The sequence below is a fragment of the Raphanus sativus genome, chromosome 9, assembly GCF_000801105.2.
Source record: "Raphanus sativus cultivar WK10039 chromosome 9, ASM80110v3, whole genome shotgun sequence".
Classification (NCBI taxonomy): domain Eukaryota; kingdom Viridiplantae; phylum Streptophyta; class Magnoliopsida; order Brassicales; family Brassicaceae; genus Raphanus; species Raphanus sativus.
Genome location: NC_079519.1, coordinates 22,200,913 through 22,227,254, shown reverse-complemented (window position 1 = coordinate 22,227,254; position 26,342 = coordinate 22,200,913). Strand labels below are relative to the sequence as shown.

Sequence of the window (26,342 nt, the reverse complement as noted above, 5' to 3'; positions counted from 1 at the left end):
GTTTATAAAGGAATTTAAGGAAATAGAGAGAATGTATTTTAAGGAACAATAAAACGAGAGAAAATTTATACAACTAACACTACACAAAAAGAATTATATGATATCAAAAAAAAAAAAAGAATTATATGATATCGTTTGTAAGTTTTTCTTTAATCATATGTGTACTGTACTTATAACATATACTTCTCTTTACTTTAGTTTGTTAGAGAAATGGTTTGGACGTAATATTGATTTTGATTTTTTTGATAATTGAATACTTTTTCAGATCATATGAACTATAAAATAGTGCAAGTTTTTCATCTACACACTACTACAAAATAAAGAAAAAATAAGGGATTCACCCGTTAGATGAGATCATTCAATAAAATTAATTAAACTATATAGATAGATACATTTTTACGGCTTCACGTGTCATAAAGAGAGCAAGGAAAGATAGTCGTGTGCTGAAAATCGGACGACGACGGTGAATATAGTTGATAAGCTCAACTAACAACACATTTCACTCAACTAATATATATTGTTTATTACCAATAAGTTTATTCTTGAGTTCATGTGTTTGTGTTCTTCCCTTCATGAGCTATATTTTGTTGTGTTCTTCATTTTCCTCTGCTCCATATAAAAGCAAAATAAAAAACTAGATTGTCATTGATCGATCGATGGTGAAGTTGACAAAGAGAATAGGAGCGCTTGTGCTGCGATTAGTGGCCTTTGGGGCGGCTCTCGCTGCTTTGATCGTTATGGTCACTAGCCGCGAGAGAGCTTCCTTCTTTGCCGTCTCTCTTGAAGCTAAGTACACCGATATGGCTGCTTTTAAGTATGTTAAATGCAAATACATATGAATTATTCCTCTTATAAGTTATGTGAATATTTTTAGTAGTTGGATATAACATGTTTTGTAGGTATTTTGTGATCGCAAACGCTGTCGTGAGTGTTTATAGCTTTTTAGTTATGTTTCTTCCTAAGGAGAGTTTACTCTGGAAGTTCGTCGTCGTCTTGGATTTGGTAATAACTGTTATTTGGTTTAGTACTTCTCTGCGTGCATTCATTCATTTGGATTTGGTAATAACTGTTATTTGGTTTAGTACTTCTCTAAGCATAGTTTTTTTCTAAAGGTAATATTATATATTGATCTTTCTCAAAAAATATTATATATTGATATCTAGTTTAATTTGTGGTATTTATGACTCATTTCCCAAATAATTTATTGAAACTTCATCGCATATATATCAACAACATTACATACATAGTTCTGCTTAGTTAGCTTGTAGTATTGGCAACTGATTCTCCTCAATGGCTTATTTAAATTCAATTTATGGTCTAAATTCAAATTATCCATTCGAAGATAGTTTGATGTATTTAGAGGACTAAAAGCATTTTGTTGGTGAAATACTAAAAAAGATCAAATGATAAAATATTGATATTATATTGTAGTTTATACAATTATTTTTTCTATAAGAACAAAGTAATCACAAGATGATATTCTGCTTGAGAGTTTTTCGCGAAATTCTCATATTTTCTCTCATGTATTATTGTTGAGATACTTTCTAAGAACTCTTTAATGGAGATGTTCTAGTAGATTAACTTTGAATGGAAAGTTAAAACAAATAAATTTGAATGCATACCTAATGTGTCTTAGTCACACGCTTTATTTAGGTTGTTAGGTGACGACTAGATCGACATACATATAATACAATTTATTTGAATAAATTGTCATACTAACTTTTGTTCTTGACCATTGGTGAATGTAATGGAGGTGATGACAATGCTACTAACGTCAAGCTTATCAGCTGCGTTAGCGGTTGCGCAAGTGGGAAAGAAAGGAAACGCAAACGCAGGTTGGCTTCCAATTTGCGGCCAAGTTCCAAAGTTTTGCGATCAGGTCACGGGAGCTCTCATTGCCGGCTTCGTTGCACTCGTCCTCTACGTCTTGTTACTCTTATACTCTCTTCACTCGGTCGTCGATCCTTTTCTTCTCCAGAAATCTTGAATCTAACTTCTTTTTTCCCTTTCAGTATCGGTTAATATACGTTTTAAGATCGTTCTAATACGTAGTTTGTGTATTGAATATATATGTTTTATATGTCGAGATCTTCATAGTATTTCAATTTTTATGGAATAATTAACATTATAAGAGACTGAACCAACTCTCATAAACTCTTAAGACTCATAATCAAAAGAACTTTCAATCATTCATTTGTACATTTATATCGATCAATTGAACGAAATGGATATAGAGGGACCTCTTCTCTTAGCTATGGAAACGAAAATTCGATCAAAACGTAAATGTTTTGTTAATTGCACTTTTAGCTAGTCATTTCTCTCACTGTAACAAAACACCAATTATGAGAAAACACTGAGCATGGGCAAGCTTCGTATTCACCTCCTTTAAACTTTTGCATCGTAAAAACAATCGATATTTTATGACAAACATGTTTTGTTTTAACGTTGTAAAAAAGTAAGGCTGGATTTCGATATCATGTTATGCCGAATTTGCTAGTTTGTGTAACCAACAACAATATTAAATTATACGTAATTACAAAACTATCTGATGCAATTCCACAAAATCTTGTGAAATGTGAGTTGCTATCATAAACCGTGATATTCCAGCCGATGTTCGAAATATATAAAATTCGCTTATGTCAAATGAAATTACATTATATCTTTTGTTTGTCTGTTTTTTTTGGGCAACTTCTTTTGATTGTCTGTAAAGAGAAAAACTGAATTGTGTTTTTTTACTTCACAAAATAGAGGTTGTTTGGAAATTCAGAGACAGAACAACCAAAGAAAACTAGATTCTTATAAAAAAAGGGGGCATGTTACGTGGGATGTATGTTTTGCTTCTGTATTAGTATCTCGAACCGGCTTATAGTGAATGAACATGTGTGTGGTAACGAAAGATAACTTTATTGTTTTCAATTTTCATCATCGTCAAATTCAACGATAAAATTGAATAGTATTGTAGTGAATGGAAAAGTGCCATGTGTAAAAGGTCAAAAAAAATGTGAGCCTTTTTCCAATACGGAAAAGCCGAAAACATAATTATCGGAAAATTTAATGTTAAATTTCCTCTACATCATTCGAGGGTATGTATATCATTTTCTAATGCTTCGATGAAGCACATGCGACCATTTGTTGCGTCAGAAGTCAGAACAAAAGGAAGATTCCATCTCATGGATATTAATCCCACATGCCGATTTTTTTAACTATTCAAAATAACTTATAATAGTCCCATAAGAGCATTAAGATAAATTGAAATGTAGATCTTTTGTGTTCCATGGTGGATAGCTAGATTCACTTGCTTCTCTTTTTTTCTTCTGTTTTATCTGCTTTGTCGTTTGACTGGTCATGATCCAGTCTCCATAAGTAAATAAAAATACATTCATCTTGGAACCAAAATGAAGTCTCAAATGCTGGTGAATCTAGCCTCAAATGCTGCTGAAAACTCCTTATATTGGAATTTGGAAGAATCAGCCAAAATAACATCCATACTATGGCTCCAAATGATGATTGTGGATTGAGCGGTGCACAACAAACGATTTAACTGCGATGCGGTTCTAATAGTTATAAAAACTTATAGATATATGGTATATGTATAAAAAAATTTTACTGTTAACTGCAGTGCGAGCGGGATGCTGTTTACCATTCGAAGCCATAGTAGTAAATAAAAGCAATTAACATGTTATTATTAAAACAATTAAGATGTTATTATTGTTTCTCTTAGCTGTTTCCATTTATATTATCAACTTACATTCTATCCTTTTGATGAAAATAATTATAAAATGTTAAAAGAAGTTACTAGAAAAGGAGAGGGAAATGGAGGAGAGCATGGAGGGGTCCCATGTGTGTTCGAAAAGCAGTAAACATGACCTTTTAAAGTCTTGTTTTAGCGTCCAAAGCGGTCTCACTTGCCATTCAGCGAGCTTTCGCTGTTTTTTTTCTTGATATAAAACGCTCCGCTTGTTTTCTTTCTTTCAACCCACTTGTATTAATAACAATAATAATATCGCTAATCTTGAACAAATCATGGATTATCTTTTTCTTTAATGATATGACTAGATTTTGACCCGCCCTTAGAAGAGCGGGTATATTTTTTGTTTTACATTTTTTTTATAAATTTAATTTTTATATTTATGTTTATATTTATGTTTTTTCTCATTATATAATATCAATATACTAAAACAGGAATATGACCTATTGATATATGTGTGGTCAAATTATTTTATGATAATTATTAAAACCTCTTATTAATTATTTAAAAGAAATATTATACAAAGAAAAATATAAATATGATTAAAAACATAAATATAAAAATTAAATTTCTAAAATATGTAAAACAAAAAAATATATCAGCTCTTTTAAAGGCGAATCTGAATATAGTCAAACTATTAAAATAGAAACATAACATATTGATATATGTATGGTCAAACTATTTTAATACAATGATTAAAACCTCCTATTAATTATTTAAGAGAAATGTTATACAATGAAAAACACAAATATGACTAAAACATATAAATATAAAAATTAAATTTCTAAAAGAATATAAAACTAAAAATATAAAAGGGCGGGTCCAAATGTAGAAATCTATTTAAAACCCGTTAAACTAAAATCTGTAGAATATCGGATCATGATCATAATTTTTAATTTTAGTTGTTTAGTTTTAGTTTTAATTTTATTTTTTAAAGAAACATAATTTTTATGTTTGTGTGTTTGTACAATCATATTCTGTATGATATGAATTTAATAGAATAGATAAGTTTTGTAAGTATGTACATGTATCATATGGTAAGGCTTGGTCCTTTTGTCAATATTCAGTCCAAATTATTTGTTTTTTTTTTATTTGAACATAAAAACAGGAACATAGGGAAGTTACGAATCGTTAACAATATTCGAAGCCCAAGTTATCGTTTCATATGCCGAGGGAAGTTACGAACGGTTAACAATGCTCTAGATATAATTATATTATATTTTATGCAGTTATTTTTTTTTAAGTTAGACCCAACCTTTTATTAATTGGTCATACATGAGAATTAATAAAATAGATTTGTAAGTGTTAACCGCCCTTAATAGAATCTAGATTTTGACCCTTTGTTTTAGATTTATTTTTTTTTATTTTTTTCTTTCTAATTATATTTATATTTTTGTAATCATATTTGTGTATAAATTTTAATCAAAATATATTTTATTAAATAATAGCAATTTAAAATTTGATCCGGTATGCGCACGGTTAAGACTGGGTTGCGAGTCGAACTCGTCCCATTTATATATATATATATATATATATATATATATAAATGGGTTGGTCTTTACTAATTTTAAGTAAAATCACATTTAATAAATATTTTAAATCAAATCTATTTAAATATATATAAATTAATATCTAGCTGAATAAATCTGAATTTCAAGAAAAAAAAAGTCAAAGAGGAAAAAAACATAATACCTATATCATGTCCTTTCTGTGTAATCAGGTTATTGCAACGGTTAAAGCCGGTTAATAGCCAGTTACTTTAAAATAAATAAGGGTGAGACACGTCTTTCATATTCATCTTCTTCCCCTCGCCCCTGTAGACCTAAATTCAGCCGTTCGTTTTTTTTTAATCCTTTCATCAGTTCCTTTTTGCAGTTTTTAAGTTTGTGTCAAAACTCAACAGATGTATGAACCATTCATAGAATTTAACACAAAACCAAACACTATATAAAGATTTTACAACATTTCCCATCGAGAATCTTTACTCTCGATTCCTGAAATTTACAACCATAAAACATGACCGAATCAAAAAAAAAAACATGACCGAATCAACAATGAGAAAAGATAAAGGCAGATGAATCGAAAGAGAAATAGAAGCATAAAAATAATATAAATCGGAGGATTTAATCGTGGTTACATATTAATAGGTGGCCACTTAAATTAAAATAATAATTAATTGGACACAACTTCATATCAATTGGACATGTTGAAGAATTAATAGAATATAGATATCATCCTTAGTAGAAAAACCCAAATTAAATAAGTATAGAGTCTCTATATAGAATTAGTATTTCGAATGTTATTTAAAAGTTTGGCGTTTGTATCACTGTCAGTGTCATGAATCATCCGGTGACTGCCATTTTATGACAGAAAAAGAGAGTTGATACTTGCCATTCTCAAAGATCCTGATTGAAAATGTGGACAAAACAATACTTATTAATTAAATTAAAATACCACCGTTTTGATATCATCAATGTCAAGAATTCAAGAAATATATGCACAAAGCCTCAAACCAAATAAAAAATAGTGTTACGAAACAACAATGGATGTATTTGTTCTAAGAAAAACAAAAATAATCTATTTATATAAAAGAGGGTTTCAATCCCTCCCGTGAAGCCACCTCAGCTGACAGCTTGGAAATTCGTTTCATGTCGTTGCGCCACGTGTCCCATGAAGCCAAAACGCAGCGATTCATTAACGTAATTATGCAATAGATGCGGGCTTTGTTTTGTGTTGGGCCTTACCTTTTTTTCTGAAAGAACCAGCCCAAACGTGATATTAGGATTCTTCCAAATTTTTTTTCCTCCGCCGTTCCAGAGCGTATGTTGATTGAAGAATCTCAACGTAGGGATTTGAACGTGTCGTTTCATCTTCTTTTCACAATCCGAAACGCTCAGTCACTGATTCGTCACCTTAATCCACTTCTTAACTCTATCAACCACGATCTAGCCTCAATGCGAGTTTCTCTTATGCAAGGCAGTCTATCTGCGACTATAAAAAGGTTAGCATTCTCTGACACAATCAACATACCAGCCATTGTCTATAGATGGTTCATTGTATTCCATAAACGATTTTGATGTGACTCAGAGAAATCTAAAGACTCTCATCTATCGATTTGACTGAATCGTGCATCTCCACCGTCAAAGTGCGTCTCATCAGATTCTGGGAGGCTCTCCCTCTCTCTTTGATCATCTCCCTGCCAGGTATATGACTGTCCATTGTAATCTGTTTCAGTTTGAAGTTTGTCTCTGAACGTTGATATTTTTTTATGAAGATTAAATGATGTGGAGAGATGGCACGAAAGATATGTTTCTTCAAAGACCAAATATCAAAGGTGGAGTTTCTCCCAAAGAGTTTATAGACAAATATGTGCTTGGATGATGTTGAGGTGAACTCATATGCTTGCTTTTGTTTTTAATTTCTTGGACAGCCATTGCTTCCCATTTCGTCATCCTATACTTGATTTTCTTCTTTCCCTTTTTCAGGTCAAGCTTGGAGAGCTAGAAGCTGAACTTTCGGTAATCAAGGTCATAGTCAAAACGCTGTAGTGGCTATCGACAGTAGCATCCTTAGTGTCTTACATATGGCAACTCTTCCAAAGTTCTATTTTTAGAATTATGTTACGGCTGGAGAGCAAAGACTTTGATCTATTGTTATTGTCTCAAACATCGTTAGATATATATGAAAGATTCTGTAACTAAGGTAAACAAACTGAAGAAAGCAATTAAGTTTGATTGTAATAAGTACTAAACACTAACCAAAAATAATGTTATTGATGTTGTGTTCGCAGGATGTTATGAAAGATATACTGGAGAGCTTTACAAGAGTATTTCAAGGTTTAGCTTTTAAGAGCATCATTATCCCAACAATTCATAATAGGTTGCTTAGTTATATAATAATAATATTTAAGGAGTTTTTTTGGGTAAACAACTTATCTAAACAACTTGATACCTTTTCTCCTCCATTGCAAGTTTCTTAGGATTTTTTTTGTATTCAACATTTTCAAAACATAAACACATTGCACTACACATTATGATCAAAGCTACATTAAAGTCAAAACATATGATATAGCTTTAAGAGAAGAGCGAGAAAATACAAGTCACATAATCTGGAATTGTCACCTGCAAAATTGTAGCTCGGACGGCTCAGGAACATGCAGCATTCGTTCCCATATAATACCCAATGTCCTGTTTCAAAAGTACCCGAGAAGAAAGAGTTTCTAATATAGCTTTTCTTTTCAGAACCATGACCGAGAGTGTTTGGGGATTAAAAAAATCACCTGGCAGTCAGTGCTATGACCAAGCAGAACAACACCTGACCAAGCAGAACAACACCTTCAGAGTTCTCTTTGTTGATGAGATAGCTTATGAGTTGGTCAATCTCTTGTGCATCCTTCAAAAGTACATTCTGAACATTGACTTAAAATCTCTGAACAAGTGGAAAAAGACAAACAAGCTATTACTACCAAAAACCAAACTTAGAAACACCAGTAGCCATGACAATTCAAAAACAAGAATCTACAGGTTTATGCCAAGAAAAATTCTGAATTTTCAGAAATGGACTATCTTTGTCTTAAAAGCCACCTTGTGATACATGTGAAAACAACACACGAGCAAGCTGGTTACAGCCAGAATCCAACTTAGACATACACCAGTAGCCATGAAAATTCACAAAACAAGAATCAAGCTATTAACTTTGATCTCACATATGGCTTTGAACATTGACTTAAATTCTCATTAGACGTTTTTACATGTCAAAAGGGGCAAACCTGAATTGATTTGGGACTGTATTTGAACAAAACTCTGCGAAATTGGTTCTTCCCTTTGATTGTTCCACCGTAATCCCCGCTTTCTCCTCCTCCCACCGTTGACGCGCTTTTCGATAGCTTCCCGTTCCCGATTTGCCTCTAACGATTCCTGAGAACCAGGACGTGGTCGTCGACGATGACGAACCAGCCGCTGGAGAAGATGATGATCCCGATGTCGACGCCGCAGCAGCGGCCCCGGAGGAAGACAAAACCAATTTCGCGGAGTTTTCGCGAGTAAGCGTCGTTGCTTCACGGGGCTTAATTAAGCGTCGTTGTCTTCGCCTTTCTTATTTTTTTCTTTTTTTTAATTAAAATTAACCCTAAGCTACGCACTAAGCGTCTGCTATAAAGATGCTCTAACACTGTTGCTTGCAATGATTATACCATCTTTGTAGACAAAATTATGAGACGTATTGAATAACTTCTTATAGGTTTTACATTTTACTTCTATGTTTGTTCTTTTTCTTCTTCTCTTATATCTCCTGTAAATTTGGGTCAGATAAAAATCAATGTAAAATCTAGAAATATGTATTTACTTCCTTTTCCCTTTTTTTTTTGTCAAACACTTCCTTTTGCTTAAGTTCTGTAAATAGTGAGTAAAGAGAGAGGAATGTTCAACGAGAAAAAGTTACATTATAAAATTCAAGTTTAGTGATAATATTTAGTAAACTAATTTTTGATTCATTATTATATAAAATTCCTCTCAGGATGGTGTGACCAAAATACGAGAACTGAAAAAGTCACAGACTCATAGACTTCCTATTTCAGTTGTCTTATGAGCTCTCAATAATCGAAACAGTATTTAGGACATTGCGATCGAAGATTTTACATGATGTGCTCCTGAGTTATATAGATTGCTTATAAACACCTCTTTTACTCACTTTCTTATGCTAATCAAGAAACAGAGTATCAGAAGCAGAAACCACAGTTTGAGCCGCAACTAAAACAAACGAATGCTAGACTAGGGTTTTAGAGAAAATACACAAGGTAAAATACGAAACTGGAAAAAGAAATGAAACTGGTGGTTGAGCTGCACATACAAGATTCTACAGTTTGAGGAGAAGACGCATAATGTAAAGAGGTGTAACACAAAATATGTGACTGAGTTGTAGAGACGTAAATCACAGGTTAGTTTGCTACTCAAACAATCAAAATCTAAAATTCAATATTTGGAGCAGAGGCAAAGGATCAAAGATGATGATGCAGAAAAAACATGTGGTTAAGCTCAAGGAAAGAAAGCCTAGCTTTTTTTTCACAAAAAAAAAAAAAGAAAGCCTAGCTTGAGTTGGAATCAGGCGACCAAACATCGCATTAAAAATCATTATATTTTTTAAACAATGTAAAATGTTCGCACATGAAATTCCAAAAAAAAAAAAATAGAACAATAGTTATCCTGACTTAGAATTAGTCTATTTTAGTTATGTCAAAGTGAACCTACACTCTATTTTATTGAAGATGTACACTACTGGCATAATCAAATGAAATTAAAAATATTCCATATGTTTAGATAAAATATACATTACACTCCAATTTATCCGATAAAATGTTTAGACATTAAATTCCATAAAATAAATAAAACAATAATTTTTCTTACTTAGTATTAGTTTATTTTAATTACGCCAAAAAAAATTGATGCTCACAGATAATCAGACGATCCATATATCTCAGGAAAAAGTCCAAACTGAATCGAAATCAAACAGAGAAAATCACCAAATAATTTTAGTAATAGAATTAACAAATATTTCTAAAACATTATACTCAAACAGAGCTACCTGAAACAAAAGCTAATTAGCGGGGTATTGTTTTATTCGAATTTGCTCAAAAAAATTGTTTCCTAAACTGAACTGAAACCGAAATGAATTTTACAAATAACTAAATTATTCATATATCTCTAGAACCAAAAAAAGGGAATAAAAATCAAGCTGGAACTGAACTGAATCAGAATAGGTACTCAGATATTTAAAGTATTGTTTATGTCCTTAAAAATATTAATTATAGTTAGTTTTAAAGTTACCAAGTAATTTTAAACACTACTTATAAACTTAATTACCTTGAAAATGAATTACCAAAATATCTCTTATCCATAAATTTAAAAAATTATCTAAGGTACCCAAAAGTTTCAAATTATCCAAATAATTTATATCCAGCATAAATAAATTTACTCAAATTATCTGATATTTAATCCCAATAACTAAAAAGTGATTTAATCTAAATTTTCTAAATTATCCGAAAATAGGAAAAAACCGGAACTTAAATGAAACAGAAAATTATCGGATATTAGCGGTTTTTAACATTATAGCCCAAACTAAACCAAAAACAAACAAAATTTAATACATAACCAGTTCATATATTACTAGAGTCGAAAAACTGAAAAAAAAATAGAATTGAATTGAAAGCCAAAATTCCATGCTTAACCAACCCCGTTAATTCTACAATTAATAATGACTAAATGCAAAGATCTCAACATTAAATTTACTTATTGACTGCAACATAGATTCAAATCATCACTAAAAATACTAAAACACACAAAAACACATTATTGATAAAAGAAACACAAATATATCAATCAGTCCCCTACTAATATATACCACATTGACAACAACAAAATCCACTTACAAATATTACAACAAAACAAAACAACATCACCTTAACAAAATCACACACAATAACAAACACAAATATCATGCGTGAATTCGTTTATGGGATATGTTTTCAAATTCACTTTCTATCAATTTATTTTTCCTGCAAATCCTAACATAAAGCTCACACAATAAAAATATAGAATAATATAAATATATACATCGTAAATAAAGCATAATCCGCGTAGAGCGGACCAACCCTATAAAGATATGAACAGTATATATACTTGTGGCGCAACCAAGAAAATAATCAATATGATATATTATGATTGTCTGCACCATAAATTATCAAACACCAGACAAAATAAAATAAAATAAAAATCTAAATCCCTTCCGCATCCATGATGCTCAAATTATGATAACACAATATACATAAAAAATAGGGCTGATGTAGTATTCATCGAAACCAAATCTACAAAAAACATCAAACCAACTCAACTCCAAACTACCTCAAATTTGTATTAAGTTGTGTCAACACCATAACATGAAAATCTATTTAAAAGAACAGATAAATCAATCATTCAGAACCCAAAACAAAATAAACAACAAGTCATTCTTCCAATTATGATTTAATTTTCTTTTAAAGAAAATAATTAACCGAATACTAAAATAGAACCACCATAACTCCATGAGTAAACTAAATTATTCAATCCGCATATAATTCCTCCCCGATCAAACCATTGACCTCAACCATACTGAAAAACATAAATCATTTTTACACATACCACTTTGATTCACCATCTTGATACACAAACAACAAGATCGAATAACAATTATACAAACCAAAATAACAAAAAAATCAAATTCCGCTCGTAGGGCGGGCCGACCCTAGTACTAATATATAACGATTCTTGACATCTGTTTTATCTAACCCTTACATTTTAGAATTTTGTTCCTTTGACCAAAAAAAAAAGAAAATGAAATTGATTTTAGTTGATGAATATATTTTAGAAAGCAATAAAATGATTTCAGATTTCAACGCATCAATGTCTTTTTTTTTAATGCTGACTTGCTTTTCCTCTTTTACTTAAATGATAAGGAAACGAGAGAGGTTGAAGAAACAAAGAAACTTCCTAAGTATTTAGAAATGTATCTTCAAAAATCTACTCCCTCTGTTTTTTAAAGATAGATGTTTTAGAAAAATAAATTGTTTCACAAAGATGTATTTTTTATGTTTCCTATACAAAAATTGCAAATTTCAATAAAATTGATTGAATTTATTGAAATACTATTGGTTAAAATGCATTGGAATTTGATAATTTCTAAAAATGATGTATAATTAATGTGTTTTCTTAATATGTGTGAAAACATCAAAACATACATCTTTAAAAAACAGAGGGAGTAGTATTTACCAAGTAAAATCATACAAAAAAGGAAAAAGACGAATTCATTTCCCAATTTGGTTTCTATCGGGGAAAAAACTCTTCAAGTCTCATGCACTAAGATTATATAATAACCATAACCAACTTTATTTTGATCATTAGCATAGTTGATAAAAAAAAAGCTCATTAGCATATAAACCTTTTATTATGGTAATGGATCTTCACGAAATCTGAATTAAATTAAAAAGAAATAAAAATAAAAATCCAGAAGAAAAAGAGAAACAAAAACGCGGAAAGGAGATACAAATCGTCTCTCGGGTCTGTCATGGTCGCAGTCTCTCACAGCTAAAAGAGAAAAACATATCGCAACGCTTCAATTCAATCTCTCTCTCTCTCTCTCTCTCTCTCTCTCTCTCTCTCTCTCTCCACATCCTTTGAATCAGTCTCCTCCTCCTTCACACCATCTCCAAGATCCACCACATGCTACTATGAGCCTCCGCCACCGCACCGTCCCATCTCAAACCGGACGGCCGTCGGCGGGGGGAACCGAGGAGGAGCCCTACAACATCATCCCCGTCAACAACCTCCTCGCCGACCACCCTTCCCTCCGCTACCCCGAGGTCCGCGCCGCCGCCGCCGCTCTCAAAACCGTCGGAGACCTCCGCCGTCCTCCCTTCGTCCAATGGCGCCCTCACTACGACCTCCTCGACTGGCTCGCCCTCTTCTTCGGCTTCCAGAAGGACAACGTCCGCAACCAGCGCGAGCACGTCGTCCTCCACCTCGCCAACGCCCAGATGCGCCTCTCCCCTCCCCCCGACAACATCGACTCCCTCGATCCCGCCGTCGTCCGCCGCTTCCGCCGCAAGCTCCTCGGGAACTACTCCAGCTGGTGCTCCTACCTCGGGAGGAAATCGAACATCTGGATCTCGGATCGGAGCCCCGATTCGAGGCGGGAGCTTCTCTACGTCGGTCTCTACCTCCTCGTGTGGGGCGAGGCCGCGAATCTTAGGTTCATGCCCGAGTGCGTCTGTTACATCTTCCACAATATGGCCTCGGAGCTTAACAAGGTGTTGGAGGATTGCCTCGACGAGAACACGGGGCAGCCTTATACGCCTACTCTCTCTGGGGAGAACGCTTTCCTAAACGGCGTCGTTAAACCTATTTACGAGACGATCCGAGCTGAGATTAATGAGAGCAAGAACGGGACGGAGCCGCATTGTAAGTGGAGGAACTATGATGATATTAATGAGTATTTCTGGACGGATAGGTGTTTCAGTAAGTTGAAATGGCCGCTTGATTTGGGGAGCAGTTTCTTCAAGAATAGTAGAGGGAAGAGCGTTGGGAAGACCGGTTTTGTGGAGCGGAGGACGTTTTTTTATCTCTACAGGAGCTTTGATAGGCTTTGGGTGATGCTTGCTTTGTTCCTTCAAGCCGCCATTATAGTTGCTTGGGAGGAGAAGCCGGATAGAGGGTCGGTGGCAAAGCAGATGTGGAATGCCTTGAAGTCGAGAGATGTTCAGGTGAGGCTTTTGACAGTTTTCTTGACGTGGAGTGGGATGAGACTACTGCAGGCTGTGCTGGACGCTGGTTCGCAACGGCCCCTCATTTCTAGAGAGACCAAACGGCTGTTTTTCAGAATGTTGATGAAGGTTGTAGCTGCCACGGTTTGGATTATAGCCTTTATTGTTCTCTACACGAACATCTGGAAGCAGAGGAAGCAAGATAGACAGTGGTCCAGAGCCGCGAATGACAAGATCTACCAATTCCTTTACGCCGTGGTGGCATTCTTGGTCCCTGAGATCCTGGCTTTGGCTCTGTTTATAATCCCGTGGATAAGGAACTTTCTGGAAGAGAGCAATTGGAAAATATTCTTTGCTTTAACTTGGTGGTTCCAGGGTAAAAGCTTTGTGGGTCGAGGTTTGAGAGAGGGTTTGGTGGACAACATCAAGTACTCGGCGTTCTGGATCTTTGTCCTAGCAACGAAGTTCATTTTCAGCTACTTCCTGCAGGTTAAACCAATGATTAAACCCTCGAAGCTGCTATGGAACTTAAAGGAGGTAGATTATGAGTGGCATCAGTTCTTTGGCGAGAGCAATAGGTTTTCTGTCTTGTTATTATGGCTGCCAGTGGTGTTGATATACCTGATGGATATCCAAATTTGGTACGCAATCTATTCGTCGATTGTTGGTGCTATTGTTGGGTTGTTTGATCATCTGGGGGAGATCAGGGACATGGGACAGCTTAGGCTGAGGTTTCAGTTCTTTGCTAGCGCTATTCAGTTCAACCTAATGCCTGAGGAACAACTCCTGAATGCTAGAGGCTTTGGTAACAAGCTTAAGGACGCCATTCATAGGTAAGTCTGTGCAAGCATATTCCTATATTTATAGTTTACTATACAGAGTTTGTCTTTACGGTACAAGCTTGGAATTCGAGTTTTCAACATAATAATAACCTTGAGTTTGTGTACTTTATGCAGATTGAAGCTGAGGTATGGATTTGGGCGGCCGTTTAAGAAACTCGAGTCTAATCAGGTTGAAGCCAACAAGTTTGCGTTGATCTGGAATGAGATAATCTTAGCTTTCAGAGAAGAGGATATAGTCTCTGATCGAGAAGTAGAGCTACTGGAGCTGCCAAAGAATTCGTGGAATGTGTCAGTTATCCGCTGGCCGTGTTTCCTGCTGTGCAACGAGCTTTTACTTGCACTGAGCCAGGCGAAAGAGCTGGTTGATGCTCCTGATAAATGGCTGTGGCACAAGATATGCAAGAATGAGTACAGGCGTTGTGCTGTTGTTGAGGCATATGACAGCATCAAACATCTGCTGCTCTCAATCATCAAGATTGACACCGAAGAACATAAAATCATTACGATCTTCTTCCAGATGATTGAGGTCTCTATTCAGGGTGAGCAGTTCACCAAGACCTTTAAAGTGGACCTTCTGCCAAAGATGTACGAGACACTTCAGAAGTTGGTTGGGCTACTGAATGCTGAGAAGCCAGATATTGAGCGAGTGGTGAATGTTTTGCAGTCGATTTATGAGATTGCAACACGACAGTTCTTCATAGAGAAGAAGACAACTGAACAGCTATCTAATGAGGGGTTGACTCCTCATGATCCAGCCTCCAAGTTACTGTTTCAGAACGCTGTTAGGCTTCCCGATGCAAGCAATGAAGACTTCTTTCGGCAGGTTAGGCGGTTACACACAATTCTCACTTCTAGGGACTCTATGCACAGCGTCCCTGTGAATCTAGAGGCGAGACGGCGGATTGCCTTCTTCAGCAATTCGCTCTTCATGAACTTGCCTCATGCACCTCAGGTGGAGAAAATGTTGGCGTTCAGTGTTCTGACTCCATACTACAGCGAGGAAGTTGTATACAGCAAAGAACAGCTCAAAAACGAGACTGAGGATGGGATTTCAACCTTGTATTACCTGCAGACGATTTATGCTGACGAATGGAAAAATTTTAAGGAACGGATGCGTAGGGAAGGTATAAAGACAGATGTTGAGTTGTGGACAACCAAGCTGAGAGAGCTCAGGCTTTGGGCTTCCTACAGAGGTCAGACTTTGGCACGTACAGTTCGAGGAATGATGTACTATTACAGGGCTCTTAAGATGCTTGCTTTTCTTGACTCTGCGTCTGAAATGGACATTCGGGAGGATGCTCAGGAGCTTGGTTCAATGAGGAGTTCGCAGGGAAATGGTCGACTGGATGGGGTTGACGATGTAAATGGTGGATCTTCTCTAAGCAGAGCAACTAGCTCCGTGAGCATGCTGTATAAAGGCCATGAGCATGGGACTGCATTGATGAAATTCACATATGTCGTGGCGTGCCAGATCTATGGGTCTCAAAAAGCAAAGAAGGAGCCTCAGGCAGAGGAAATTCTGTATCTTATGAAGCAAAATGAAGCCCTCCGTATTGCGTATGTGGATGAGGTGCATGCGGGCAGGGGAGAGACAGAGTATTACTCAGTTCTGGTGAAATACGATCACACGTTGGAGAAGGAAGTGGAGATATTCCGTGTGAAGCTGCCTGGTCCGTTGAAGCTGGGTGAGGGAAAGCCAGAGAACCAGAATCATGCAATGATCTTTACCCGTGGTGATGCTGTTCAGACCATAGATATGAACCAGGATAATTATTTTGAGGAGGCTCTCAAGATGAGAAATTTGCTCCAGGAGTTTAGAAAATCTCATGGGATCAGAAAGCCAACTATTCTCGGTGTCCGGGAGCACATCTTCACGGGCTCTGTCTCGTCTCTGGCGTGGTTCATGTCTGCTCAGGAGACTAGTTTTGTCACTCTTGGTCAGCGTGTTCTTGCCAACCCGCTTAAGGTCAGAATGCATTATGGTCACCCCGATGTTTTTGACAGATTCTGGTTCTTGAGTCGAGGTGGTATCAGCAAAGCTTCCAGAGTCATAAATATCAGTGAAGACATCTTCGCCGGGTTTAATTGCACATTGCGAGGCGGTAACGTCACCCACCACGAGTATATTCAGGTTGGTAATGTTCATTATTTTGATATTTCTAACTAATTTATACTGCGACAGAAATCCTATAGTTCAATTTTTTTTTTTGTTATAACCATGCAACTTAACGTTCCTTGTTTCTTCAATGTAAATTGCATAACCCTTGTTTTTTGTACATATATTCAGGTTGGGAAGGGCCGGGATGTTGGATTGAATCAAATATCAATGTTTGAGGCTAAGGTAGCCAGTGGGAATGGAGAGCAGGTTCTTAGCCGAGATGTGTACAGGCTGGGTCATAGGCTCGATTTCTTCAGAATGTTATCATTTTTCTACACAACGGTCGGGTTTTTCTTCAACACGATGATGGTCATTCTTACGGTTTACGCTTTCCTCTGGGGCCGGGTTTATCTCGCGCTGAGCGGTGTTGAGAAGTCCGCTCTAGCAGACAGTACAGACACCAACGCAGCGCTTGCTGTGATACTGAACCAGCAGTTCATCGTTCAGCTTGGTCTGTTCACTGCCCTGCCAATGATTGTGGAATGGTCTCTCGAGGAGGGTTTCCTTCTAGCTATATGGAATTTCATTCGGATGCAGATTCAGCTTTCCTCTGTCTTCTACACATTCTCAATGGGGACCAGAGCTCACTATTTTGGTCGAACCATTCTCCATGGTGGAGCAAAGTACAGAGCCACTGGACGTGGATTTGTTGTCGAGCACAAGAGTTTCACCGAGAACTACCGACTCTATGCACGCAGTCACTTTGTGAAGGCCATCGAGCTCGGGCTGATCCTCATAGTCTATGCTACGCACAGTCCCATCGCCAAAGACTCATTGATCTACATAGCCATGACTCTCACCAGTTGGTTCCTCGTGATATCATGGATACTGGCCCCATTTGTGTTCAACCCGTCAGGATTCGACTGGCTTAAGACGGTCTATGACTTCGAAGGCTTCATGAACTGGATCTGGTATCAAGGCAGAATCTCAACGAAATCGGAACAGAGCTGGGAGATATGGTGGTATGAGGAACAGGACCACCTGAGAACCACCGGTATACCAGGAAGAGTTGTGGAGATAATCTTGGACCTTCGGTTTTTCTTCTTCCAGTACGGGATTGTTTACCAGCTCAAAATCGCAAGCGGATCAACCAGCATTCTCGTCTACTTGTTGTCATGGATATACATCTTTGCAGTGTTTGTGTTCTTCCTGATAATCCAGTACGCCCGTGACAAGTACTCTGCGAGAAACCACATACGGTACAGGCTCGTTCAGTTCCTCCTGATCGTGTTTGGTATTCTGGTGATTGTTGCTCTGCTAGAGTTCACGCATTTCAGCTTCGTGGATATCTTCACGAGTCTTCTTGCGTTCGTCCCAACCGGATGGGGAATCTTGCTGATCGCACAGGCTTTAAGGCCAGCGCTGACGAAGTTTAGGCTTATCTGGAACGCGGTTGTCTCCCTTGCTAGGGTATATGACATACTGTTCGGGATACTCATCATGGTTCCCGTAGCGTTCATGTCGTGGATGCCTGGGTTTCAATCAATGCAAACAAGGATCTTATTCAATGAAGCCTTTAGCAGAGGGCTTCGTATCATGCAGATTGTCACTGGGAAGAAATCAAAAGGCGATGTCTAAGTTGAAGAAAGAAGAAGGTAAAGCTCTTTTATTTACTGAAACATCTTTAATATCCTGTTTGTTTTGGAATCCTAAGATTTACAACAAGACCAATGCGAAGCTTTATAACTTGTGTAGGTCGTATGGTAAATGGTAACTTGAAAAAGCTGTTGGTTTGCGGCGATGGTGATCATTTGGAGGTTAGTTAGTTTTCTCGAGAGATGGAATTTTTTTTAAGTTATCCTTGGTGTGCGAAGAAGAACTCAAATAAACCCATCTTTTGTTCTGTCTTGTGCTTGAAACAGGTTTTTGGAGAGCTTTTGTGGACGAATTTGGAAGTTGGTTATCTGGTTAGAGCATCGGTTAGTGGGGGAAACATATATATATACATTTGTCAGTACTTTGTTAGAGTGTGGGGGAAGGGGGGAAGACTCTGATTCTGATTCTTGTATGGTGTTATTGTCTGAAACGTTACAGCATTTTGTGTGAAGTAGGGCTTTTGTGTTCAGATTTCTTCTCTTTCTCTCTCATTGTAGAGCTTTAGAGTACTTTCTTTTTAGTATATGTTTAATCTTTGATTTTCTAATGTCATTTTGCATTCATATTTCACATCTTCTTCTCTGCTTGTTAAACCAGTTTTGAGATGCTTCTCCATTGTCCACTTCTCTATGTATCTGTTTCTTCTGTTTGTTAGTCTCTGCAGTCTTATTCTTTAATCAGTTTTATTCGGACCACAACACCACTCTCTCAGTTTTGACCAATCTACTTAGATCCTGATCCACAAAGTTACAAATTGAGAAAGGGACCCCAACGTGTTTGTCGGCAAGATCTAATATCACTTGGAAAATTTAATTTATTTTAAAAATTCAACTACTTCTGGGCCATCATCACTATCTTCTTCTTGTGATCTGTATCATTATATTAAAATTCGTAGCCAACAATAAACTGACAGAAAGAAAGAAAGAAAGGTACTACATAAGGTCCTTGGTCTTCTGCTTTCCATTTCGATCCTTTTGAAGAAAAAAAAAATGGAAGATCCTTTGATAGGTAGAGAGAGTCGTGGTGGTGGTACGGATCGGATTGTTCGTAGATCAGAAGCTATCGCTCATGGTACCACCTTTCAGAAAGCTGCTGCTCTCGTCGATCTGGTTCTCTTTCTATCTCTCAACTCCCTAACTATATTTGTCTTCTTCTTGTTCTGATAAAATTCATGGATCTTTGTCCGACTGACTGTGACATGATGGCATAACTCCCTTGAGGGAGATTTCTCAATTTATCAGTGAATAGAATCAGTCTGACAAGTCCAAATCGTTTATTCTGAATAATTGCTCAGAATATGATTTGTTTCTTTTTTTTTTTTTTTTGTTCAAAATGATTTGTTTCTTTAACCTGATAATAAGTTACGAATATAGCAATAGAAAATGTTCGGTTTCTTTGTCTTTTTTGCTGATTTTGAGAACCTTTTTATTTATTTATTTATTTATTTTGCTGTATGTATGTAGGCTGAAGATGGTATAGGTCTACCTGAGCAAATACTTGACCAGTCCAGCTTCGGAGAGTCTGCCAAGTACTACTTTATCTACACACGATTAGATCTCATCTGGTCTCTCAACTATTTCGCTCTCATTTTGATTAACTTCTTTGAGGTCAGCAACCTTTTGCCCCCCCCCCAACCCCCCCAAAAGAAAATACTTTTAAAAGAAAATAGAAAAAAGTGTGACAGTCTTTCTTGTCCTGTCTTTTTGCAGCAACCATTGTGGTGTGAAAATAAGCCTACGCCGTCTTGCAAAGACAGAGATTACTATTACCTTGGGGAGTTACCCTACTTGACCAATGCAGAATCCATTATCTTTGAGGCAAGTAGCTGGCCTTTCATTTTCGCTGTAGATGCAAATAGATTTTAGTGCAATTAGGCACACCAGATTCATATTAACCCACTTTTGAAAGATTCAAGACTCGTTGATCTCGTTTAAGAAGTTGTTAATTTTATTAACATACTCGTCTTATCTTCCATGGTGTATATTGTTGGGACTAGACTAGCCAGGATCCTTTCTCACTGTACTGACATATTCTTATATGCATCCACTTGAAAGTTCAAGGCTTGAGATTCATTACACACTTTTGTGAAAACTAGTTGATCTCGTTTAAGTAGATGCTAATATTTATATACTCGTTATCTTATCGTTCGGACTAGCCAGGATCCTTTCTCATTGTACTGAAATTCTTATATTTTTGCTTTCTCCAAACAGGTACTTACCCTGGTTATACTACTTGTACATACTTTTTTCCCAATCTCCTATGAAGGGTCCCGTATCTTTTGGACAAGCCGCCTTAACCTAGTGAAGGTATTCTCCCCTACATAAGTCTTCTTCACTGTTTCTTTTTTTTTTCTTTTCTATTTGTTGAATGTTGGACAGAACTTAAGATATTGATTTCATAACTTTTAACACAATAAATGTCTTCTTCTTCCTGATTCCAGGTTGCTTGCGTGGTAGTTTTGATTGTTGATGTGCTCGTTGACATTCTATACTTGTCTCCAGTGGCTTTCGATTTTCTTCCTTTTAGAATCGCCCCATATGTCAGAGTTATCATATTCATCCTCAGCATAAGGTATCAACACATATTTATGCTTCTTTTCTATCAACTTGTCTCAATCCAAAATGCCATTTACGATGAAAGTGCACTTTTGTTTTATATTATCTTCTTGTCTAAAAACTGTGTTTCTTAAAATTTCTGTACAGGGAACTTCGAGACAGCCTCGTCCTTCTTTCTGGAATGCTTGGCACATACTTGAATATCTTGGTCAGTGGTCTTCCCAATCGAGTTTGACTTTCAGAACAGTGATGAACTCGTATTGATTGTCCTTCTATGCTTTCACTTCTTGAATATCTCCACAGGCTCTATGGATGCTGTTCCTTCTCTTTGCCAGTTGGATTGCTTTTGTTATGTTTGAGGATACACAACAAGGACTCACGGTCTTCACGTCTTACGGTGCAACTCTTTACCAGATGTTTATTTTGTTCACAACATCCAACAATCCTGATGTCTGGATTCGTGCTTACAAGTAAGTTTATATGGTGAAATGAGTTACATCCAGTGTTTTGGGCGACTGATTTGTTCTTTTTTTTTTTTGTATAGGTCTTCACGCTGGTCTTCGTTGTTCTTCGTGCTCTACGTACTAATTGGCGTCTACTTTGTCACGAACTTGATTCTTGCCGTTGTTTATGACAGTTTCAAAGAACAGGTTTATTGCAAAACTTGATCTTTTGTATGTTAAAACTAAAAACGACCGCACTAGCGTGGTATCATATTTGTTATTTTTGTAGCTCGCAAAGCAAGTATCTGGAATGGATCAAATGAAGAGAAGAATGCTGGAGAAAGCCTTTGGTCTTATAGACAAAGACGTAAGTTACTCCATTCAAAATGATTTTTACCTCCTACAGATATATACAGGGAAGCTCCCTGTTAGTTACCACATAGCTAAACATATGTGTTTACGTTGTATTCTATTTCATGTTTATGACAGAAAACCGGGCAGATTGATAAGGAGCAATGCATTAAGCTCTTTGAACAGTTGACTAATTACAGGTACATTTCTATGATCGTTTGTCAATTATATGCAGCATGTATATTCTTTTTCAATGTCACTTCCTTTTTTGTCTAACTTGTGAGATCTGATATGCATTCCTTTGTGCTTATATTCAGGACGTTGCCAAAGATATCAAAAGAAGAATTCGGATTGATATTTGATGAGCTTGATGATACTCGTGACTTCAAGGTAAAAATCAACGAATGAACATTTTGGTGGCACAGATGATTAGGATATATAATCTTAAAAACGACTAGTCACATTAAAAATTTTCATGCATAATAGTCTCCTTTTTTTTTTTTTTGTTGAGCAGATCAACAAGGATGAGTTTGCTGACCTCTGCCAAGCCATTGCTCTTAGATTCCAAAAGGAGGAAGTTGTAAGTTCACATATACTTTTGTTTCCCTTCTCTTTCGGAATGTACTTACCTCTACCATATGTTTACGTTAGTGATCTGCTTTGTTTTCTGCTGCAGCCATCTCTCTTTGAGAACCTCCCGCAAATTTACCATTCGGCCTTATCACAACAACTGAGAGCCTTTGTTCGAAGCCCAAACTTTGGATATGCTATTTCTTTCATCCTCGTTGTGAACTTCATTGCTGTCGTTGTTGAAACTACGGTATATCTTGCCCTCATAAAATTTATCTCCTTGAAATGTAATTTCTAAGTTTTTTTTCACAAGCCATAATAAGTTTTTGTATCCAGCTTGATATTGAAGAAAGCTCCGCTCAGAAGCCCTGGCAGGTTGCCGAGTTTGTCTTCGGTAAGAACTTTACTAGATTTCCACTACCTTCTCTCCACTTACTTTGTTTCTTTCATTTGATGCTAAGATGAAGAAAGAAGTTAAGCTATTTTGTATGTGTTTGACCCTGAGTAGTATTTACATACAGAAAGTGCCTTTTATGGAGTAATCTGAGTTGATTTATTTCTTTTAATGTTTTCACAGGATGGATATATGTGTTGGAGATGGCTTTGAAGATCTATTCATATGGATTTGAGAATTATTGGAGGGATGGCCAAAACCGGTTTGATTTTATAGTCACATGGGTCATAGGTAAACCTTTTGAAGCAGCAGTTTCATATATATATATATATATATTTGCCAGTTGAGTAATTGATAGCTAGGCTATAATTGCTATTCTTCGCATCTGCAGTTATTGGTGAAACAGCTACCTTCATAACTCCAGATGAGAACACTTTCTTCTCAAACGGAGAATGGTGAGGAATAACACTTATGACATGTTTTGGAAACAGTGGTTTTCTTCTGTACAAAAAATCCTGACACTGTTTCTCTGCCTGTCACTGATAGGATCCGATACCTTCTCCTTGCAAGAATGTTAAGACTGATAAGGCTTCTTATGCACGTCCAGAGATACCGAGCATTTATTGCGACATTCATCACTCTTATTCCAAGTTTGATGCCATATTTAGGGACCATCTTCTGCGTGCTGTGTATCTACTGCTCTATTGGTGTACAGGTAAGTCATGCTACAGTTCCTCTGATTGTTTTAGGCACCACTGAACAGCCACTTTCATGTGTTGAGAAATAAAACTTTTTGTTCGTTTCATTTGTTCATAGATCTTTGGTGGGCTTGTGAATGCTGGGAACAAACAACTCTTCAAAACTGAGATGGCTGAGGATGAGTATCCTTTTTTTGGCTTTTACCAAATACCTTTACTTGGTACATCTGTGTATGATGGGTTTCTTGACTAGAGAAACTCAGCTATCTACTGTTCAACTTCAATGACTATCCCAATGGAATGGTCACACTCTTCAATCTGCTAGTGATGGGGAACTGGCAAGTCTGGATGGAGGTAAATTTGACTCTGCTAGTCTCAATTATTACTCATAATAGTTTTTTTTTTTTTTTCTGAACACCAACTCGTAATAGTTTTCTAACAAGAAGTATTCATAGGATGTGAGATTATAAACAGCTTCCTTCTTATGGTGCTTATTATTTAAGCTACTCTTAATGATGTTTTCTTCAGAGCTATAAAGATTTGACGGGGACTTGGTGGAGCATTACGTATTTCGTCAGTTTCTACATCATCACTGTTTTACTCCTGTTGAACTTGGTGAGATTCTCACTGACACCAAACTGGTCGTGATTGTTGTAAGAGATGTCAACTCAGCTTTGACTAATTATGCATGATTTGTTTGTTTCCAGGTTGTTGCCTTTGTCTTGGAGGCTTTCTTTACTGAGTTGGATCTGGAGGAAGAGGAGAAATGTCAAGGACAGGTTAGTTATTTTCGTCTTCGGTTTGTCATAAAGTTACTTCACAGACATGAATAGATGATGTGGAGATTGTCAAGGTGTTGATTCTTGTGATCTCCTTGTTATTGTTGCAGGATTCTCAAGAAAGAAGAAACCGGCGTCGATCTGCAGGGTAGAGATATCAAATCTTTGTTTTTGTTTTATTAATTTAATAGCACACATTTAAGAAAAATCTGAAGCTTATTTGCTACTTGTTTGTTTGTTGTTGTGAAATGGTTTAATAGGTCGAAGTCTAGGAGTCAAAGAGTTGACACACTTCTTCATCACATGTTGGGTGATGAACTCAGCAAACCAGAGTGCTCTACTACTGCTGCTACTGATACATAAAAGCCCGTTAAAAAGGGTTTTTTATATTCTTTTAATATTTTGTTTTTGTGCAATTCTCGGAAGCGTTCTTGATTCTATATAGAGAGAGAGATCAATAGAATCTAGAAGTTAAACTTACATTTTGTGCCTGCTCGTGTTCCGTCTCTGTCTGTAATAATGACTATACGATGATGGACTATCTATTCTTTTGACACTTTCTGTAAAATTTTGCTGACTCAGTTTTATTTTGTTATCTATTGAAAAGAGCTAAAAACTGGAAAAGCTAAACACTACAACTATAGGATGATTACATTTTGCTTCCCTTAACAATAATTCTGTAAAAATAACTAAACAGTAAATGTTCAAAAGGCCAAAATAAGTCATTGTTTCTTATAACATATATTTTCTAAAACCAGTCCATATTATTGTTCTTAACTATTATCACTATATAATTCACTTCTCAAAGTTGCATATTTCTCTTTATATAGTAGTTCACGTTTAAATTGCCACAATGTAATTTCTTTTGATATAATGAAATGAAGTTAAAACAATTATATCACTAGAGAGAAAAGCATATCCATTAATTGCCACAATAGCAGATCTCATTTAATTCCAAATGTTATAAATCCCTATTAAGTTGAAACGTTGTGTTTTCAATCAAAAAGTTACACTGTTTCAAAAAAAAAGTTGTCAATTTATGTTTGTGTGTTTCGAAAATGCCAATTAAAAAGTATTAGCTTTTATGTATTGTGGCTTTTCATCAAAAATATATTAGTTTATAAAAAATGTTAAATATCCAGATAAATGTCTTTGTACAATTATTTACTACAAGAATTGTGTAAAGAGTTGTACTTTTTCCACTGTAAAAGTATATTTTAAAAATAACTATCTGTAAATTGAAAATATGTGATTATTTCTGTTGATCTTTGAAAAGTTCTTTAAAAAGTTAAGGTGACTTTATATAATTAAAGTGTTTTCCTTTTTACTAATGTGTCTATTCAAGTTATATTAGAAAACATATTTTTAAATAATTACATATAAACTGAAAAATGTGACTGTTTATAATGTGTATTAGTTAATGTAAAAATATCTTTTAAAATAATTATCTACAAACTGAAAGAGATGACTATTCATATTTATCTTAGAAAAGTTTTAAAATAGTTAAAGTGTCTTTCTATAATTAAAGTGTTTATTTCACTACAAAAAAGTCCACATTCATAGTACAATACTATAACTCGTTTTACTGAACTGCTATCGTAGATAAATTTGAAATTTTTGTATTTTATAATAATATCAAATAAACGCTATGAAAACATTTTAGTAAGTGGGAAATAAAAGGTATTAGCTTTTATGTATTGTGCCTTTTCATCAAAAATATATTAGTTTATAAAAAATGTTAAATATCCTGATAAATTTCTTTGTACAATTATTTACTACAAGAATTGTGTATTAGCTAGTGTAAAGAGTTGTATTTTTTCCACTGCGAAAGTATATTTTAAAAATAACTATCTGTAAATTGAAAATATGTGATTATTTCTATTGATCTTTGAAAAGTTTTTTAAAAAGTGAAGGTGACTT

General features: G+C 35.7%; 3 protein-coding genes, 2 long non-coding RNA genes and 1 other non-coding gene across 6 annotated transcripts; 5 read left to right on the top strand and 1 right to left on the bottom strand.

The window, feature by feature from the left end:
• Positions 1–547: 547 nt before the first annotated feature.
• Positions 548–2,081, top strand: LOC108826477 (CASP-like protein 1C1). Its single transcript, XM_018599856.2, has 3 exons — positions 548–814; positions 900–1,002; positions 1,754–2,081. Exons 1-3 carry the CDS (start codon positions 657–659, stop codon positions 1,985–1,987), a joined length of 495 nt encoding a protein of 164 aa, XP_018455358.1. The 5' UTR covers positions 548–656; the 3' UTR covers positions 1,988–2,081.
• Positions 2,082–6,448: 4,367 nt separating this feature from the next.
• LOC108824030 (uncharacterized) lies at positions 6,449–7,685 on the top strand. The gene is made up of 5 exons (XR_001945141.2): positions 6,449–6,749; positions 6,836–6,951; positions 7,023–7,136; positions 7,234–7,450; positions 7,539–7,685. It is a non-coding gene; the product is annotated as an uncharacterized LOC108824030 (long non-coding RNA).
• Positions 7,680–8,875, bottom strand: LOC108824029 (uncharacterized). Its single transcript, XR_001945140.2, has 3 exons — positions 8,517–8,875; positions 8,028–8,176; positions 7,680–7,935 (listed from the first exon to the last, which is right to left on the bottom strand). It is a non-coding gene; the product is annotated as an uncharacterized LOC108824029 (long non-coding RNA).
• Positions 8,876–12,859: 3,984 nt separating this feature from the next.
• LOC108826914 (callose synthase 12) lies at positions 12,860–19,202 on the top strand. Its single transcript, XM_018600257.2, has 5 exons — positions 12,860–14,869; positions 14,993–17,009; positions 17,166–18,631; positions 18,732–18,793; positions 18,899–19,202. Exons 1-3 carry the CDS (start codon positions 13,005–13,007, stop codon positions 18,612–18,614), a joined length of 5,331 nt encoding a protein of 1,776 aa, XP_018455759.2. The 5' UTR covers positions 12,860–13,004; the 3' UTR covers positions 18,615–18,631; positions 18,732–18,793; positions 18,899–19,202.
• Positions 16,094–16,169, top strand: LOC130500538 (small nucleolar RNA J33). The gene has a single exon (XR_008939159.1). It is a non-coding gene; the product is annotated as a small nucleolar RNA J33 (small nucleolar RNA).
• A 293-nt stretch (positions 19,203–19,495) lies between the features above and the next one.
• Positions 19,496–25,003, top strand: LOC108826915 (two pore calcium channel protein 1). Its single transcript, XM_018600258.2, has 23 exons — positions 19,496–19,741; positions 20,096–20,239; positions 20,342–20,449; positions 20,843–20,938; positions 21,073–21,203; positions 21,335–21,395; positions 21,491–21,657; positions 21,732–21,837; positions 21,920–21,997; positions 22,120–22,181; positions 22,299–22,371; positions 22,496–22,561; positions 22,658–22,801; positions 22,888–22,945; positions 23,129–23,236; positions 23,337–23,400; positions 23,492–23,660; positions 23,762–23,826; positions 23,907–23,997; positions 24,172–24,258; positions 24,351–24,422; positions 24,533–24,570; positions 24,683–25,003. The coding sequence occupies exons 1-23, from the start codon at positions 19,622–19,624 to the stop codon at positions 24,783–24,785; spliced, it is 2,211 nt and encodes a 736-aa protein (XP_018455760.2). The 5' UTR covers positions 19,496–19,621; the 3' UTR covers positions 24,786–25,003.
• The last annotated feature ends 1,339 nt before the right edge of the window (positions 25,004–26,342 follow it).

What these genes read in the sequence shown, in the direction of transcription:
- LOC108826914 (XM_018600257.2), top strand. Translation starts at nt 13,005, where the DNA reads ATGAGCCTCCGCCACCGCACCGTCCCATCTCAAACCGGACGGCCGTCG. An exon ending in CTTAAGGACGCCATTCATAG is followed by an intron (nt 14,870 to 14,992) that starts GTAAGTCTGTGC and finishes TACTTTATGCAG; the next exon opens with ATTGAAGCTGAGGTATGGAT. An exon ending in CCCACCACGAGTATATTCAG is followed by an intron (nt 17,010 to 17,165) that starts GTTGGTAATGTT and finishes ACATATATTCAG; the next exon opens with GTTGGGAAGGGCCGGGATGT.
- LOC108826915 (XM_018600258.2), top strand. Translation starts at nt 19,622, where the DNA reads ATGGAAGATCCTTTGATAGGTAGAGAGAGTCGTGGTGGTGGTACGGAT. An exon ending in CTGCTGCTCTCGTCGATCTG is followed by an intron (nt 19,742 to 20,095) that starts GTTCTCTTTCTA and finishes GTATGTATGTAG; the next exon opens with GCTGAAGATGGTATAGGTCT. An exon ending in CAGAATCCATTATCTTTGAG is followed by an intron (nt 20,450 to 20,842) that starts GCAAGTAGCTGG and finishes TTCTCCAAACAG; the next exon opens with GTACTTACCCTGGTTATACT.
- LOC108826477 (XM_018599856.2), top strand. Translation starts at nt 657, where the DNA reads ATGGTGAAGTTGACAAAGAGAATAGGAGCGCTTGTGCTGCGATTAGTG. An exon ending in ACCGATATGGCTGCTTTTAA is followed by an intron (nt 815 to 899) that starts GTATGTTAAATG and finishes CATGTTTTGTAG; the next exon opens with GTATTTTGTGATCGCAAACG. An exon ending in TCGTCGTCGTCTTGGATTTG is followed by an intron (nt 1,003 to 1,753) that starts GTAATAACTGTT and finishes AATGTAATGGAG; the next exon opens with GTGATGACAATGCTACTAAC.